The sequence below is a fragment of the Taeniopygia guttata genome, chromosome 7 (genome assembly GCF_048771995.1).
Source record: "Taeniopygia guttata chromosome 7, bTaeGut7.mat, whole genome shotgun sequence".
In the NCBI taxonomy this organism is placed as follows: domain Eukaryota; kingdom Metazoa; phylum Chordata; class Aves; order Passeriformes; family Estrildidae; genus Taeniopygia; species Taeniopygia guttata.
In genome coordinates, this window is record NC_133032.1 from 15,193,371 (window position 1) to 15,210,520 (window position 17,150).

At 36.2% G+C, this 17,150-nt stretch overlaps 1 protein-coding gene across 1 annotated transcript in view; it reads left to right on the forward strand.

The window, feature by feature from the left end:
* Positions 1-4,043: 4,043 nt before the first annotated feature.
* The window catches only part of COL28A1 (collagen type XXVIII alpha 1 chain), a 31,487-nt gene continuing 18,380 nt past the window's right edge, over positions 4,044-17,150 (forward strand). Inside the window, exons 1-13 of the mRNA XM_030278419.4 lie at positions 4,044-4,208; positions 4,954-5,522; positions 6,681-6,701; positions 8,194-8,253; positions 9,425-9,478; positions 9,556-9,600; positions 10,403-10,429; positions 10,700-10,744; positions 11,374-11,418; positions 12,066-12,119; positions 12,875-12,943; positions 13,617-13,685; positions 15,450-15,518. Of these exons, the coding sequence (XP_030134279.4) occupies positions 4,049-4,208; positions 4,954-5,522; positions 6,681-6,701; positions 8,194-8,253; positions 9,425-9,478; positions 9,556-9,600; positions 10,403-10,429; positions 10,700-10,744; positions 11,374-11,418; positions 12,066-12,119; positions 12,875-12,943; positions 13,617-13,685; positions 15,450-15,518 (1,287 nt within the window). The 5' untranslated portion in view covers positions 4,044-4,048. The remainder of the gene's footprint in view (positions 4,209-4,953; positions 5,523-6,680; positions 6,702-8,193; positions 8,254-9,424; positions 9,479-9,555; positions 9,601-10,402; positions 10,430-10,699; positions 10,745-11,373; positions 11,419-12,065; positions 12,120-12,874; positions 12,944-13,616; positions 13,686-15,449; positions 15,519-17,150) is intronic.

A 17,150-nucleotide genomic window follows, 5' to 3' on the forward strand; every position in this document is an offset into this window, starting at 1 on the left:
TTCAAGTCAGGTAGGTTTTTGTTTCTTCTGGACACTTGGTCATGTACTGACTTGTATAATATAATGAAATAAATACTCTTGAAATACCATTATACCATGATGCAATCAGGTTAAATGGTCAAGACTATCCTGAGGCCATGAAACACCAGAAGAAGTTAATGTGAAGTGTGTGTATTTTTAACAGTTTACAGCAGACCTGATATGCAAATTTTTCACACTGAGGCAGCAAAAAAATGCAAACATATTTCAGGAACTTCATGTCAAGTTCTTCGGGACCAAAAAAAATTACCATTAGAGCAGAGGAAAATCAAAGGCATGGTCTATCTGCTTCATGCTGCTCCCACAAACTGGCCTCCCTGGTGGTTCAGTATTCCTTTAGCATATGGAAATATTCAGATGGCATTTTGCCAGCTGTGCTGGCTCATGATAATTCCATATCCAGTGATGTTGCAGGCTTGTAGGACAGCTGAAGGGCTAGTCAGGACTCTATCACATTTTAGTGAAAGGATATAATGCTAGAAGACATTAGTTACTCTATCTTAAGAGAAATTACTCAAGGCTTCTCAATAATGTATTGAGTTTTGTTGAACAGTGGGTGAAGGAGTCATAGCTGAGCCAGACCAGGCTCAAGAGTCTGTGTAAAGCAGGTACCCAGAGACAGAAGGGAGGGGCAGGTAAAGAAGAGAGCTCTGGCAAAGATGTTTGGAACTGTCAGGCTTGCTGCTACTTCTGCCTATCAGGCAGCAATAGTGAGGGCTACTGCTGACACAAGAGGTCATGCTACACCACAGCAGTGACATCTAAGCCCCAGGTCTTCGTTCAGTGCCCCTTCAAAGTGCTCTTGCAACCTCATGCAGCTCTAAATATGAGAGGAATGCAACTGTGCAATTGTGTGTAGAAACATCCAATATCTAGATGCCTCAAGAAAAAATAACTTTTTTACTCCTTTACAAAAAAATATTAAAATTTAGCAATAAATTTATAACACTTAAATAACAGCATGAATGTTCTTTAGCATAGGTTTTAAAGCATTTAATTTATTTTAAAAATACATACAGAATAATGCCATTAAAATATTAAATATGCACTTAGTAAAATTTGTGGTACATGAGGCAAGAAGTCTTGCTGTTAATTTTTATTTTTAAGAGTTATCTCAGATGTATCAGGGCATACATATTTTACATTGGTATCATTCAGGTTTTGATAAGCTGTCACTATAAGAATAGTTCAGGTATTGAGAACTTTACAAGTTCAGAAGACTGCAAGTCTAGAAGTGTATTGTGTTATGTCATATAGCTGGAATTTTGGACAGAATAATACCATGCAAACAGGTATAAAAATGTGGAGGCCTCACTAAGCTTTTAAAGTAGCACCTGTCCAAGATAAAAAGAGAAAAATTTGTCCCAAAGGTAAACATTATTCACCAATAAACGGAAATAGCCTGAAGCCAGAAACTTGCTACTAAACATGCAATAGTTTAATAGTTACTTAATTAAGAAAATATTTGCCAGCTATGTTTTGAGGTAGGAATTAGCAGAGAAAATGAAAGAATTACAATGCTTTGCTTATGAGAGGCATACAATCCCAACCATAAATAACATGTTTTTTCTTGCTAAAATTATAATTTTTTCTCAGTAAGATTTAGGGGATATGGGAGATTTATTATACCTTTATTTCAGTTAAACACCATATAATTTGTGTTCCTAAATGAGAAGATATAGCCTTTTCATTCTTTGCCTTAATCAAAATCTGAATATGACAGTCTAAGCACAGAAAAACCAAAGTGGCTGGAGAGAAATAAATATCAATTCTTTCCAGCCCTGAAAGAAGATTCTTTCTTAGCTGAAATTGTGGCACAAATAGCTGTAGCTGAGTTAGTTTCAGCATAGGTAATGATAAGCAGCCATACAATATGTAAAGTTGCATTCAGCCATCCTAGTTCACCCATTTTGGACTAATTACCGGCAAATACGGAAAATAGAAAATGGGGTTAGAACCGTAGCAAATGGCTTCAGCATCCAGCTGCATTGTCCTACCAGTCTCTCTCACATATCTAAACTGGAGCCAAAGCTGCATTCTTTCCCCACAATCTCCTCAGCTGCCTTGCCTGTGCCTGTGATAAGTGGGCTGAGCTGGTTGGACACTGAAGATGGAAAAGAGGACAGCAGTTAGCACTGGGTTCTCTTTGTGTGCCTATTGGTGGAAAATTGAGTCCACAGTAAAAGAAGAAAGGTATTTCTGTGAAAAAAGCTACTTGTTTAATATGTTAATTTGGATTGCAAAGTTGTCTGAGGATTTTTGAAGAACTAAGTGACAAGCTGCAATCACTGGTAAAAGAGATATCCTTCGGGACCCTTAGCCACCCAGCTTAGATTTTGAAGGCATCATTCTATGTGTCAGTCATTGTTCCCTATTACAGTCTTCAAAAGGAGATGTGTGACAAAGACAAATCTGCAGAAACTGAAACTGGCTTTCAGACTGGCCTACCTTTTTTGACCACCTCATGATGGACAGTTTCACCAGGAACTGAAATTTCAGTTGGCCAAGTTCATGGGACAGTAAATGTCTTTTTAGTTCAGTACTTAAAAGTAATCGCTCATTATGAGGAGATCCTTTTAAGTGTGAAAGGGATCCTACAGACATCAACTACTAAGATGATATTGACAACATGATGCCCATTACAAAATGCTGCCTAGTCACACATGAGAGATGTGCAAAAGTATGAGGGTAAAGTGTGTATCATAGTGATAGGAGAAGAGGGTGAACAGAACTGGGCTGGTGTGTAGGGAAGAGTGTTGGGGCAAGAGCAGCCCTCTTCCATTCATGTCCCAGTTCCGAATGAGGATTTTCGCGTGTAAACGGCTGTGGGTGCTAAACCTAGAATATATAAGCACAGCCTCGTGGGGAGGAGAGGAGTGGCTGGGTGCGGAGGAGGGGGAGCCAGGGTTGCTGTTTTTTGCCTTTCTCCTTTCTGCTGGCCCCTCCTGATATATGACACCGATTCTCACATGAGCTTGCTGCCTGGCTTCTCCCTCCTTTTCTCACAGAGCACCCATCACTGGGAGGGCAACGCAGCTGCCAGCGAGCCCAGAGCAGCATCCTGAATTTCTGCGCAGTCTTTTGCTTAGAAGCATTGAGGTAAGCCAAAGCTGTGTTAGGGAATTTTATGAGTGAGATGACTTATGCTCAGTCCTGGGAGGTTCATTCTTGCCACCAAAGTGCCCTTTGGGTATGCACTGTAGCTATCTGGGGAGAGTTTGCAGGGACATGGCAATGAAACCAAAGTGCAGCAGGAATAATTTATCAGACCTTAAGCAGCCTGTGAGCTACTCTGGGTGTGCATGTGAGGCCAGGACAGACTGTTATATTCCCTTCTGAAGGAAAAAGTCCTATCAGTAGGTAGCTGCTGAACCTAGGCTCAGTGCTCTAGGCCCACATCCCCGAAATTGCACAGCAGATACATTCATGCCTTGACAGCACCCTCAGGCCATGATTGCTCTCCATAGGACTGTTGAGGCCAGGGGACTGGGATAGTGGGGAGAAATGTGCACAGTCGTCAGTTCTTAAAGTAAAGAGAGCAGGGAAAAACTGAGATTTGCCTCAGTACTTCTTTCTCTCCATCTCAGCCATGGAAAAAGCAGGTTTAGAAAAAAATACCTCTGTGAATTACACTTGGGGTTCACAGTGCATCCACACGGGTACAGCCATGGCTTGTACAAACGATACCAGGCAATGAGAGAGAACTGAAATGTGTTTGTAAAAGTCTATCTCCAGTGTGTCACGTGCTAGAACGATATGCACTATTCTTGAAAGTCATTCTAGTATGTCTCCATTTATTATTTATAGTGTGTTTTTGAAAACATTTTACTCAAAGACAGCAAAATCAGCTTGTTTTTAGGGATGACAATTTAAAATACAAGACTGCTAAGCAACTGCTAAGCAACAAGACTGCTAATACAAGACTGCTAAGTTGAAGCAAAATTGAATCATGTTTTATCATTCTTGTACTGCTGTGCTTCTATATTTGTGTTTTTTAGGAAACAAACAAATGATGTTCCTCAGATTCTGGTGGCTTTTGTGGATACTTGAACATCATGAAATTTTAGCAGAAAATCTCAGGGAAGAGAAGATACATGGATTGAGAAGATCAAAACCTAAACACATTCTGTCAAATATTGTAGAAAAATATCCCAGCTCAAATGATCAAGGTGAATATTGTCATTTTAAAATAGGCATGATTTTAAACATCCTGATTTATTTGGATTTTGGACTACAGGTTAACTTGCCTTTTAAATGCTTATAATCAGCCAGGTTTGCCTCATTCTACATTTGCACATGCCTTATTTTTGCACTTTTATCTTTTTACTCCCATCTTTTCCCTCTCTTTATGTGTATTTCAGGAAAGGAGGTAGCAACTGTATTTTGTTATGATGTGGCTGAAAGCCTCTTACTGTCATAGGAATAATAGCCCATATAACTTTATTTTCATAGAAGTAATGTCATTGGTAGTTTAGAAAATGAATACTCTACAGACCCTGCTTTTGGAAATTTTTGTCACTGGATGTGAGTGTTAGTACTAGGGACAGTACTAACATTCACTCACTCAAAATCCAGCTCTGTCAAATCACATTTCAGTGTCTTGTTCAGTAAACCTCATTTTCTTATACATTACTTCCACCTATGTTGGTAGGATATACAGTGAATTACCAGGCAAGATGACAGAATGAAATTTAAAAAACACTACAATATTTCTCTTTTCATACTACAAGATATCAACACACCTTCAGTTTTTTACTCAGCTCTATGTTCTTGAAAGGCTCACACTTGTGAACACAGATGTCATCAAAACTTTCCATAATTCCAATCCCACTCTTCAATCCTTAAATACATATAAGGCTAGAATGAGATTTAGTATGAAGTTACTCCACTCACCTACATATCTGTTTATTCTAGATGAAGATTGCATTCTGGAAATTGCTTTTTTACTGGACAGCTCTGAAAGTGCTAAGGACTATAATCATGAACAGCAGAAAAAATTTGTACTACAAACAGTGGACAGAATGAAAAGTCTGCAGCTTAGTTCTGGACGTACCCTGCGCTGGAGGATGGCCTTACTTCAGTACAGCAGCACTGTTTCTTTAGAGCAAACTTTCCATGACTGGAAAGGTCCTGAAGCATTCAAATCCCACATTGCTCCCATCACCCACATAGGTCATGGCACCTACACAACTTATGCTATAACTAATCTTACCCAGCTCTACATGTCTGAAGGGACTTTGGGTAGTGTAAAAGTAGCTGTGCTTTTCACTGATGGAGTGGATCATCCAAGAAACCCAGATATTTTTGCAGCTACAGCTGATGCTAAACACCAAGGAATTGTATTTTTCACAATGGGAATGACCAGAGTGGCTGAGGATGTTAGTAATGCTGCCAAGCTCCGGCTCCTGGCCAGTGTCCCAGCATCCAGGTTCGTTTTCAACCTCCAGGAGAAAGAAACTGTGGAGAAGGTTCTCAAAGAAATGGTAGGTATGAGAAAGAATTTGAAACAGTGGAATGTATGTAAATCTTATTTCCAATATTTGGAAAATACATTTCTTCAATATACCATTGAAGAAACATGTACATTTTACATGTTAAACTAGCCCAATTTTTAATGAGATCACTGTGCCAAAATACAGATTTCCTTTCTCTTCCCACCATTCAGATCTTGTCATCCAAAATATTTGACACTGCAAACTGAATTAGATTTAAACATTATTTTTATCTTTGTTTTTCCTCCTAAGAAAGGCATTTCAAATCTCGTCTTAAAAAAATCTTTTTTTTTTAGATCCTAGTGCTTTGTTCTGTAACAAGTAGGAAAGTGAAGTTGCCTTTTGTATCAGAAAAAGATGCAGCTCTTGTAGAAGTGAAAATAAATTTGCAGACCATGGAGATATCTCAATTCAGATAAAATTTGAACTTGATGATAGATGTCTTAAAATTTCCATGGAAAATCTACCATATAATGAAGAGGAGATATGTAAATTGAGCTTGAAGCTTTGTTTGATGCCTTTCTTCTCTATTTAAATTTAATATATAAAAAACTTTCCCTGCCAAGTATGGAGAATAGAGCCATATTCTAGCCTATAACCCTGGTGACACAAGCTGTGGATGGAGTCTGTATCTGAGCATGTATAGAGATATAAACTAGAATTATAAATAACAACCAGGGGACTTCCTCAATGAAATGGATGCCAAAGTGATCTCACACAGGCCCTAGAACATGCCCCTGTGTTGGCTTTCCTGTCTTCCTGTCCTTCACTTTGACAGCCTTCTATTTTGCATTGGTTTCCTGAAGAGCACACTTCCCATCTTCTCTGGTACTATTCCTGCTTCCTGTGTCACAGTAATCGCCTCTCAAGTAACAAAACACATTTTATTTTACCTCTTCGAAACAGGCAATCATCCTCAGGTGCCTTCTTTCAATAACATGGCTGCTGTCTGGTTTAAATAATATTCTAGAGATTGCTAGAATGTTTCTCAAAAATTAAAGTTTAATTAATGTTAGTCAATATATTAATTGTATAATTTAATTACCTAGTTGCTGAATCTATTTATTTTCACATCTTGCAGTGCCTTTTCTGTAGAGTTGGATTAAGATTTAAGTTTCTAATGTTGTTTTCAATATCTGTCTTTTACAGAAAGATCTGTCTGAGGAAGAGGTAAATATTTTAAGTATTTTTTTTCCTGTGTAGACTTACTGCTTTATATAGATATTTACAAATATATGGAAGCATAATTCAGGAAAACTGATAGCTCAGGAAGGTGGTTAAATGCTGAGTCTAATGGGATTGTCTTCAAGTTAAACATGTTTTTGAATTTGCAGGACAGAACTTTAATTTGCTATCCTAAGGTAATTTACTAATGTATGTAGAAATTAATAATTTATTAATTTCCTAATTACTAATGTAATTTGCTAACCTAAAGTATTTTTTAAAAAAAGAAAGAAACTACGTGTGAGTATTCAGGCTAGCAAGAATTTGCTGATACGTCTTGACATGTCCTCTGACAAACTCAGTGAAAAAGAAAACATGATGCAGAGCTGAAGACAGGGCAGTTCTAACCCTTAACCCTCTTCCTATGTGAGAGGGTTTAAAAAAGAGTAAGATCTCAAAGCTCCAGCACTGCTTTTTTCCACTTTGTTTATGCTGTGTCACCCTGACTTCTGGTTTTGATCGGTCTGGTTGGCATTTTGTGGGGATAAAGTTAGTTTTCCTTTTAAAAATGTTAGGGCTATTTAAGGCACAGTTATCTCAGACAAAAAGGGTTCTACTAAGCAGCTCAAGCAAACTGCTAAATAGTATGAGTGTTCGAAGACTTTGAAACATTTCAGTTTTCACTCATTTACACTGGCATGTTAATTTTTCTCCATCAATATAGAAGTATTAAGACAGTCAATGTTAGCCTTGGAAGACATATTGTGACTAATTTGGATATTCAGATAAGAAAAATTTTTGAACCCTTCACTTCTAGACATCTTCAAGATGAGCAGAGGTTTAATAAATAACTAAGCCGAAAATAAAAGTTACATTCCTTATCCGTCCTTCAAAAATAACTACAGTATCTGTGATAATTCTGTCATGATCCTAAAGATTCAAAAATATCTTAAAAATCATATAAATACATATCATAATGATGTTTGACTGCAACACCTGATGGTAGATATGACATAAGAGAAAGATTGTCAAGTGTTATAATGAGTTGTATTAACTAAAAGTATATATCCATACATATTTTGTTTATAGATCTAGCTAAACGATGAACCATCCTGCATACAATGGAATTAAGTAAAGGAATGTAAGATGCTTTTTTACTTCATCTTCTTGGCTATCTCTACAGTGTCTAGTAATGAAAACAAAACAGACACAGCATACCCATAAACTGACCTTGTGGAGAGTTTGGAGGTAAAGCCATTATAAAGATGATTGAAAATTTAGGAGTAGGAATGATACAAAATTTTTGATGGAGTGTTGGAGGCCACATTCTGGATGAGTGGTAAACTGATAGTTAAAAGATTTCTGTAAAACATGTAAATATAATTTCTGGCAATTACAGGTGTATTTAAACTAGCCATACAGTAACTTAAAGAAAATGTCAGTGTGTTTTCTATCTGTTCCATTAAAATGTGCTGATTTTTACTGTTTTCATTCAAAGTGTCCCCAGGTTGACACCTGTAACTGTGAGAAGGGGGAAAAAGGCCTTCCTGGTCCTGCTGTAAGTGGCTGTCACTCAAATAACTGATATACAGTATAAGTTAAAATGTAATTCAGTGTTAAAAAATTTTAAAGAAATTATTTGAACCCAAACCTGAGACAACAGAAGTTCAAGGGTCAATACATAGTCCTCCATAGTTACATTGTGTGAAGATGCCACAGCATCAGGAAGTGCACAGAGAGACCTGAGAATGCCATGAGACACTCCCTCTGTGTGGGAAGATAGGAGGAACACTGTGGTGTGGTGACATTTTAGCCACAGCAGTATGAAAGGCAGAAAGGAGCACCTTTCATGTTGCAATCAGACAAGACCAGATGGATCTAACTAGCCTCAGATCAAATATTAATATCCAAAAAACTCTTTGAAAGCAAGAGAGAGAGCAAAATACTGAAGCATTAGGAGCAACTGAGACAAGAATAAAGTGGACTGGACTTCTTTCAGAATAGTTTTCAAATAGTACCCCTTAGCAAATCTAGGGGCTTGCTTCATACAAGGCTTGGTGATCTAAACTGCAGGGCTTATATTTCAAAATGATCTGATAATATCAGAATGATCTGATATTATATCCTTGACATTGAAGTAAAAGCACAATAGTACCTTATAACCCTTGCTCTAGGTGAAGGGACAGTGTCAGAGCTTGAAAGAGAACCCTAGATTTGCCCATCCTCATCCTTTTGACCTGAATATCCTATAAATATACAAACAGAAAGACACCCTGGGTTTGTGCAGCACAGTACAATGCATTTTAATTGAAAATGTTCCCTCTACTGTGTGCAAATGGTAGTTTTGTTTGGAATAATATCTACTGCCTTTACTTCGAAAGTGCAGGTATTGCTTACACAGAAGCATACACCCCAAAGTGTTGAGAAGAAAACAAAACATCCACTTAGCAAGATGGGTAGTTACAAAAACAGTTGATCACCTCTTTTCTTCAGAGAAGAACTGAACAAACTAGTTTTGTTATAACAAAGACAAAAGAGAAAAATGACTGCCTATTGAGTTGGTCCTGCTGTTTCCAGATATTCAATTTCAGTGTTATAGTAAATGCAGAGATTTTGGGAAATAAATCTACAGGAAGAAAATATCTTAAGTTTGAGGAAAACAGCATATATATTGTAAAACACAATTATGTTTACCAACATATATAAGAATTGTATTTTGTTTTTTTCAGGGTAAAAAGGGTCGCATTGGGGACGATGGAGCTCCAGGCTTGAAAGGAGCAAAGGTGATTGGTTTTTCAGATTTAGGAGGAAAATCTGTCTTGTCTTTATTTCACTGTTCTTGATGTTGAATTATTCACAGGGGGACCCAGGTCTGAATGGAATCCCAGGACGAGATGGAATAGAGGTAAAAAATTACTTTTTTTCTCCTTCTTCTCCAGTGAGCAATGTTCCTTTAAGGCAAAATACCCCCCTTTTTGTTTTTTTATTGTTATAAGAGCAAATTGCAATTCAGGTTTACCATCTAATGATTCATTAACATTAGAAGAACTGAAAACATTCTCACTGCTTAATGAAAAGGAACAATTCCTTCTTATATATGTGATCTAGAAAATACTTTCCAATAACACATAGTGCTTCCAAAATATTGAAATGCTCTGATATGATAATCTAAGAACATTACAGAAATTGGCACTCTGCCTGAATAATCTGGGGCTTATTTAAATTTGATAAATAAAGGACCCTGTGTATAATAGCAATGAAAAACTTGAATGAAATATATATAGGAACTAAGTGTAGGACCAGTCTCTTAGCACGTAATTCTGAATTCATTCACATATGAATCCCTCTACTTTATGCTTTCTTATTTATTTAGTACATCCTCTTTAATTAGTAACTTTTTCTTGTTTTCTTATTTTAGCATGTTTTTCACTAAGATGGAAATATCAACTCTACTTGATCTGCTTTTACATCACCAGAATCCCAGTCTAAAATGATACATTCATGCAATTTATTTAGCCATACAACAGCATCTGTCATCACTAAAAGGCACAGTACTTCAAATCATATTGCCATATTTATCAGAGTCATATTTTCTATTTGAAATGCTATTTTTCTGAAGAGTGTACAATATTAAGGAAGCCAATACTCATGTTCCTACTTTTGGATTATATCTCATCACAACCTACCTTGCTTTTTTGTTTTCCTAGGGGAAAGCTGGATATAAAGGAGAGAAGGTATGTCTTTTAGTCAGAATTGATGCCTACATCTTTGTTGTTATTTATTATATATAGTGCCGTATTTCTTTTAAATAGTAGTAAGGAACAATAACATCATCTTAGCAGCTGCTCCACAAGCTGTAATAGAAGATGCAACTGTTCCTCAATGAACTTGCCATACAATTGCTCTAATATGTCCTGAATAGTATAACATTTAGGTTTTCAACCTAGAAAATAAGGATGATATGCCAATATAAATCATAAATATTTTTTCCTATTCCTTTCCAGGGTGAAAGAGGTGAATGTGGAATCCCAGGAATAAAAGGAGACAGAGTAAGAAGACACAAAGTTGTTATGTTTCCAAGAAATACAGTTAAACCACAAAAAAATACAATTCCCTGAATAACAACCATGATGATAGATTTAAGGCATATATTAGTTCTAAGGTTGAGGGAAATAGACATCTTATAATTTTGAAATATGTAGTGAACGAGGATACCATTTTTACCACCTTTCTGAACTCTTTCTAAATTTTTGTGTGATTCCTCTTACGGCCCAAGGCTGAGCCTGTTTAAAACAATAGTAAAACTCTAACAGAGGCAGAAGGCTTGAAATAGTAAGCGAAGGGAATGAGACATAAAAATGAAAACTAGATTTCTAACTCCAATCTTTAAGATTTTGTGCGTAATTGCTTTAAATATTTCAAATAGAGCAAAGAGAGTTTCATCCTGGATTACTGGTCCTAGATAATTAACTCTGTTCATCATTATGCTGTACTTTGATTACCAGTCAATTTAAAAATATTTATTTAATAGTTTGTGGTTGCTGCACTTCTCTGAAATTTAATTTTGATTTTAATGTAAAGATATTTAAATAAGATACCCTAGTAAAAAGTTTCCTAAAAGTTTTTAACAAAATCTAAATATACAGAAATATATAATCTTTTTTCACTTATCTTTCAGGGTCCTGAAGGTCCAGTAGGCCCCAGAGGAGTAAGAGGGATACAGGTAAAAGAAAAAAAAAAAAAAAAAAAAAAAACCAGCTATGAAAACAACTATACCTGGTTCCCTGGGATTCAAAGATCTGAAATAATATCATACTCCTACTGACATGGAATCTTTGAGTTGCTGAGTTCAAGACACCCAAAATCTATCTTCTTAAATAGCAAAATTAATACCATTTTGAAGAAGCAATCTAGACAAATAAATCATCTTTATAATTCATTCAGTCTCAAAGACCACAGCAAACACACTTCCATAAAGACCAAAATCACTCATTTCTCTTTCAGTGTCTTAACTATTTCATTTCTTCAAGAAGTACATGGAAAATCTTTAGTCTCTTATCATCCCAATACTCTCAGACTAATGGCCAAGAAGCTTAGCCCACCATAGCTGTTTCAGTACATCTTGAATGTAGATTACCTTTAATTGTATTCAAAAAAAGGGAGAGCCAAATTCTCTCCCCAAATACCAGAACCAGCTCCAGCTGGGTTGAGTAACTAAAAATATACATGCATCACAAAGAAAAGCTTCAGTTCTGATATGTTTAAAACTCTTATTTCCATGCAGACTTCAGCAAATAATAGATTGTTTTTCAAGCTGCCATTTTTATGAAAGCTTGAAAAATCTCATTGAAACCCCTCCTATTTTAATAGGGTCTGCAAGGACAAACTGGAGATCAAGGGCCTGAAGGCCTGCAAGGATCAAAGGCAAGAACTGCTCTATTTCTTCTCTTAATTAATGTTAAAAATTATTAATATAGCCTCACAACAATTATGATTTTATCCTTATATTCAATACTCTTCTTGTAGTGGATACAGTTTAACTTGACACAGATAGCAAATTGTGTACTTTTTGCATGCTACAAAGTTCTTAAGAAAGGTATTTATTACTTTGCTCTTTGTATAGAATGCAGGTCCAAATCACACTCCCATCTTTATTAATCAACAGTTAAAATATGGTAGAGTCACAGAATACTACTTAGCATTGCACTTCTTCAGTTTTCAATGTAAAACTCTTTTTTCCCTAAGTGCCAAATAGGAATCCTGTTTGGCATCCCAAATCAAGCCTTTTCTTGAAACTGAATATTCTCAAGAATTCTGTAGTTCAAAAGGAATATTGTCCTGAAGAAAAACTTGAAAATAAGTGTATAAGGGACATTATTTGTTATCTCTCTTGAAATCTCCTTTGCACTAACTGACCAACAGTGATACACAGAACAGTTGAATGTCAAAACTTACATGCTATGAAACATTTTTCCTTTCCTTAAATCTCTTATCTTTGTACAAGATTAATTATTACAAGGGAATTTTGAAGCTTTGAAAGGATGAACAGATGAAGTACTGTGTAAGACAATTCCAGTGGGCTGAAATTCAGGATGCACTAAAAATTAATCTACAATGTGAGTTAAACTGATTTTACTAGACACCAATTTATAAGCAAGAGTGTTTTCATTCTTTGAAAGGGTGAAAGAGGTCTTCCTGGGCCACCTGGCTTGCCTGGAGAGACTGGAATAGGACTACCAGGCCCAAAGGTATAAAAATCTCGTCTTCTGTATTGCCTGTATTGTAGGATAAGGATCAGGACAGCTGAGCTAATAGTCTTGCTGATTCACAAGAAAATTCAAGACCATAAATGCAGGTTTTGTGGTACTAGAAAGGTATTTTATATGTTACCAAAACTGTTTACAAACAGTTGTGAACAAAATACATTTTCAGTATATACTTTAAAGGATTTTTTTACAATAGTTGTTATGCTTGACATAAACTCAACCCAAGAAGAGTATGGTTAGGTAAAAACACATTCATAGTCTTAAAGAGAAATTAATCTGTGCAAAACAGGCTTGTTGGTTTAGATGACTGGTATAAAAAGAACAGAAACTCTGCGATAGAAATACTGACTTCTTGGGAAAGGACAGTAAGTGATACATGACTGGGTGTATGAAGGGAATAATTAATCTTTTAGACTCAACATTGTCTTCTCTCAAATGCAGAACTGATGCTGTCCTCTAAAGCTGTGTGACTGCCCCAGTTCAATGCCTGCTGGGCCTTGTGTGGTGTATGACTGAGGACATTCAGATTTTCTCTGCTGTTCCTGTATTCTCCTACATCTAATATTTCAAGCACAAAATTCCTGATGAGTTTTTATATGCTGCACACATAAAAATACCTAAATCAAGAGTATTCAAAGTATATCTTTCTTTGAAGGGTGACACTGGCTTGACAGGAAGACCAGGCCCTGTTGGCCCACCTGGATTTGGTGAGCCAGGATTTATGGTATGTCTGGTTTTTTATTTGGTAGGAGGAAAGCAGGACAGAAAGGAAGAATTCCCAATGCTTCCCCATAAAAATGGGGAAGATTTAGCACACATAAGAATGTGTGCTAAATTATAGCGTCTCTTTTCTTTCTTCTATTTCACATTCTTATACATATTACGTTGTCTGACTCATTTCCCTCAATAAACTGGAAATGTTTTCAATTTCTTAACTTATCTAATTATCATATCTTCAAAACGGGTATGAAAATATAACATCTGATGCAAAACCACACAAATATATAAATAAATCTATCCCCTGATAGATTTAGCAGTGTCAAATCTCTATGTGATAACTTTGAAGTTGACTGCTTTTCAGTATCACTAGAACATTAACATCAGCATGGCTTTGAGGAGGAGACTTTTAGAATTTATAGTAGATTTGGCTCTGAAGTCTCTTCCTGCTTTTCCTTCCTTTCCTCTTCCTGACAGTTGTAAACTCTATCTATTTGTGGTAAGACAGAAAACCAGCATGTCAATTTTATGGTCCTTTATTTTTAAATATCAGGCAGCACCTTTTACTGAACTATTTACAATACAGCAGACTTAAATTCATTTATCTTCACCTGGATGAAAGATTTCTAGTGTAACCACAAGGGAAATTTTGTTCCGTTTTTTCATAAGTACCTTGTCCCCATTAACAAGGCAAAATTTGGAATAAACATTTCATAAGAGGTGCTCCCATGAAAAAAAGAATCATCATTTGGTAGGTGAACTGACTGATTTCAAACCTGCTTGAAAATACACTACTGGAGAGCAGTGAGTTCTTGCTGAAGAGCCCAAGGAGAAGAGCATTACAAATAAGGATGGTGGTGACAGTCAGCCAAGCAGAGCAGTAACAGTTCCAATCTCTTCAATAACAGCACAGAGCGAAGACCCACTCTATGGGGGAAGAGGTGCCTGTGATGTGAATCTTCTCTTGCCAAAACAATACTGCTATAACAAGAGATTCTGATTTAAAAAAAAATATTCTAAATATGCTTATTTTATTTCTTTTAAAGTGTATTTGCTTCAAAAGAAATTCATTTTAATGGCTTAATTGAGTCCAAACATCTATACCTCAGGAATTATTCTAAAGCTCTGTTCAGAAGGATAAGCATATTTAGGCTATACAGCGACAAAATCTACCAGCATTCTGTGATGTGTGTGTAACCCCAAGCAATAAATCTGAGAAAAAAACTTTAAAAAACAGATGCGAGAAAACACTGTGAAGCAAGCTCAATATGCACAGGTGTTGGACATGCATTTTTTTTGTTATTTGCCCCTTGTGCTTCTATCAGATGTTTTTTCAAAAAGAGAAGGACGTGCTATTTCTCTCTTTGCCAATTACAGTCACATCTTTCTATAGCTATGTCTCTTTCAGAATTACTCTGTGTGGGCTTTAATCTGAATCTGTAGCTCATGATTATACTGATACATTAATAAGGATTAGCAAGAATTTGTAAAATGGAAATTTAGGGAGTGAAGATTTCCAAAATGTAAGGAATAGAAATGTCATCTATATAATCTGTGATTCCATAGTAACCTGAAGGGTATTGTTACTGCTACAGGCCAAAATACTCATCATTTATTCACTGGGAATGCTGTGTTACTGTATTATTTGTAATAGATTATAACTACAGCAACATCTGAAGACATACTTATCACAGACAATGACATAGAATGCACTGCTGTTCATCTGAGTAATTAATATGTATTCTAGGTCATTTTAAACTTATGTTAACAGGGGCCTCAAGGACCACAAGGTGTTCAAGGAGAAAGAGGTCCACCAGGAGAAGGGCTTCCAGGAGCAAAGGTACAAAAGTCAAAGGGTTCTAACACCAGAGCAGCACCATTAAATGAGTGCATGCCAAAAAAAAGTCCATAGAAGGCACAGGAATCTGAGAAAGTACCTTGTAAACTTAATTAAAAATTTCCATCAAACAATCCAATATATTTTGATGGAATTCACTTGGTCCAAACATGACTTGTAGGCACAGTTAGCCTTTGGGGCCTGTAAGCCAATATTTAATTTACCTGATGCTTGATTTGTGGGATCTAAGCCTGGAATGAATTTAATAATTTTAAAACAGCCTCAAGCATTTGACTTTAAATAAAATACCATCAAAAGGTTCCTAGATGAAAAATTTAGCATTTTGTTGTTGGATTTTTTCCATAGTCCTTATATAGGGATCTTTACTGTCACTATAAAGACAGGCTTATAAGCCTCTTACATACCTCAGCCACTGGCTTCTGCATTTTAGCACAAGTCTGAATTCAGTTTATTGGAAAAGAAAGGTGCTGTTACTAATTTGCAGATCCAGTGGAAGTAATGAGAGTGGTAGTTGTACTTACATGAATGGACTTACTAGAAGATTCTTTTGCTGCCCACTGAAAACCAGTTCCTAGGCTGTTGTTGCCTTTGGTTACAATAACAAAGTGACACAGATTGTACGTGAACGAAATGAACAACTAAACAGTTTTCTCATTCTTATACAAGCACCAATTCTGCTTGAGAAAACAATAAAAAATGGTTTCACAGGTGCAGAGCCAACTAAAAATCAGATTTTCTCTGAGAGTAGCCCTTTACTAAAAATCTTAGGATTTCTGCTCAGCACAATACTGTTTGTCAGCCAGATTGAAATTTAACTGCTGCTAGCAACATAATATCTTCAAACATATAGTGTGTATTTTATGATGATGAATTATATAAATTATTTAACCTCATTGTTGACGGCTTGTATCTGCTTAGTAGATCTCATGAATGAAAACTAACAAAAATTCAATTTGAAGAAAATGCATTTCAAAATCACTCAATTGCCACAGAAACACCACAACTAATAACTAAAACACAGTAACAGAGCACAGTGGGAACAAGTACAGATGAATGCATAATCTAACCAAAACTATTAAGCAGTAGAGATAGATAGGCAGAATATAACAATCAAAGTGGAATTCTGTCATCATTATTGGAACTCTTCATTCTATAAAAAATGTACTACCTTTTACTGCCAAATCTGACCTGGAGCCAAGCATGTATCAACAAAGTCCATTGTATCTCTAATCCAATCTGTGGCTGCCAAGCATGTCAGTTCTTTGGTTTAAAACACATTTTAAACAGGTGATTTGTTAATCTAATCAATGTGGGACTCAGATTCAGTCAAAGAAAAGAAACTGAGAGTTTCTAGCCAGGCAGACGCCTGGGAAAGAGCTGGAGAGAATGTAAATAATTCTTTATCTCTCTTGTTCTCACATTGTTTATAGTTAAGTTCTATCAGTGTGCGTCAAACACTCTGCACCAATGGTGTAGCTTGTTTTCACTTCAGAACCAGTGGATTTGGCCTTTGCGAAGCTCTGTATAAGAGAGCAGTGTATTTTGAATAAATCGGAGTTTTACTCTCAGCAGCCTTCTGAGTGAGTCTTCTCATTCCCGTCCTGCCTCGACAGC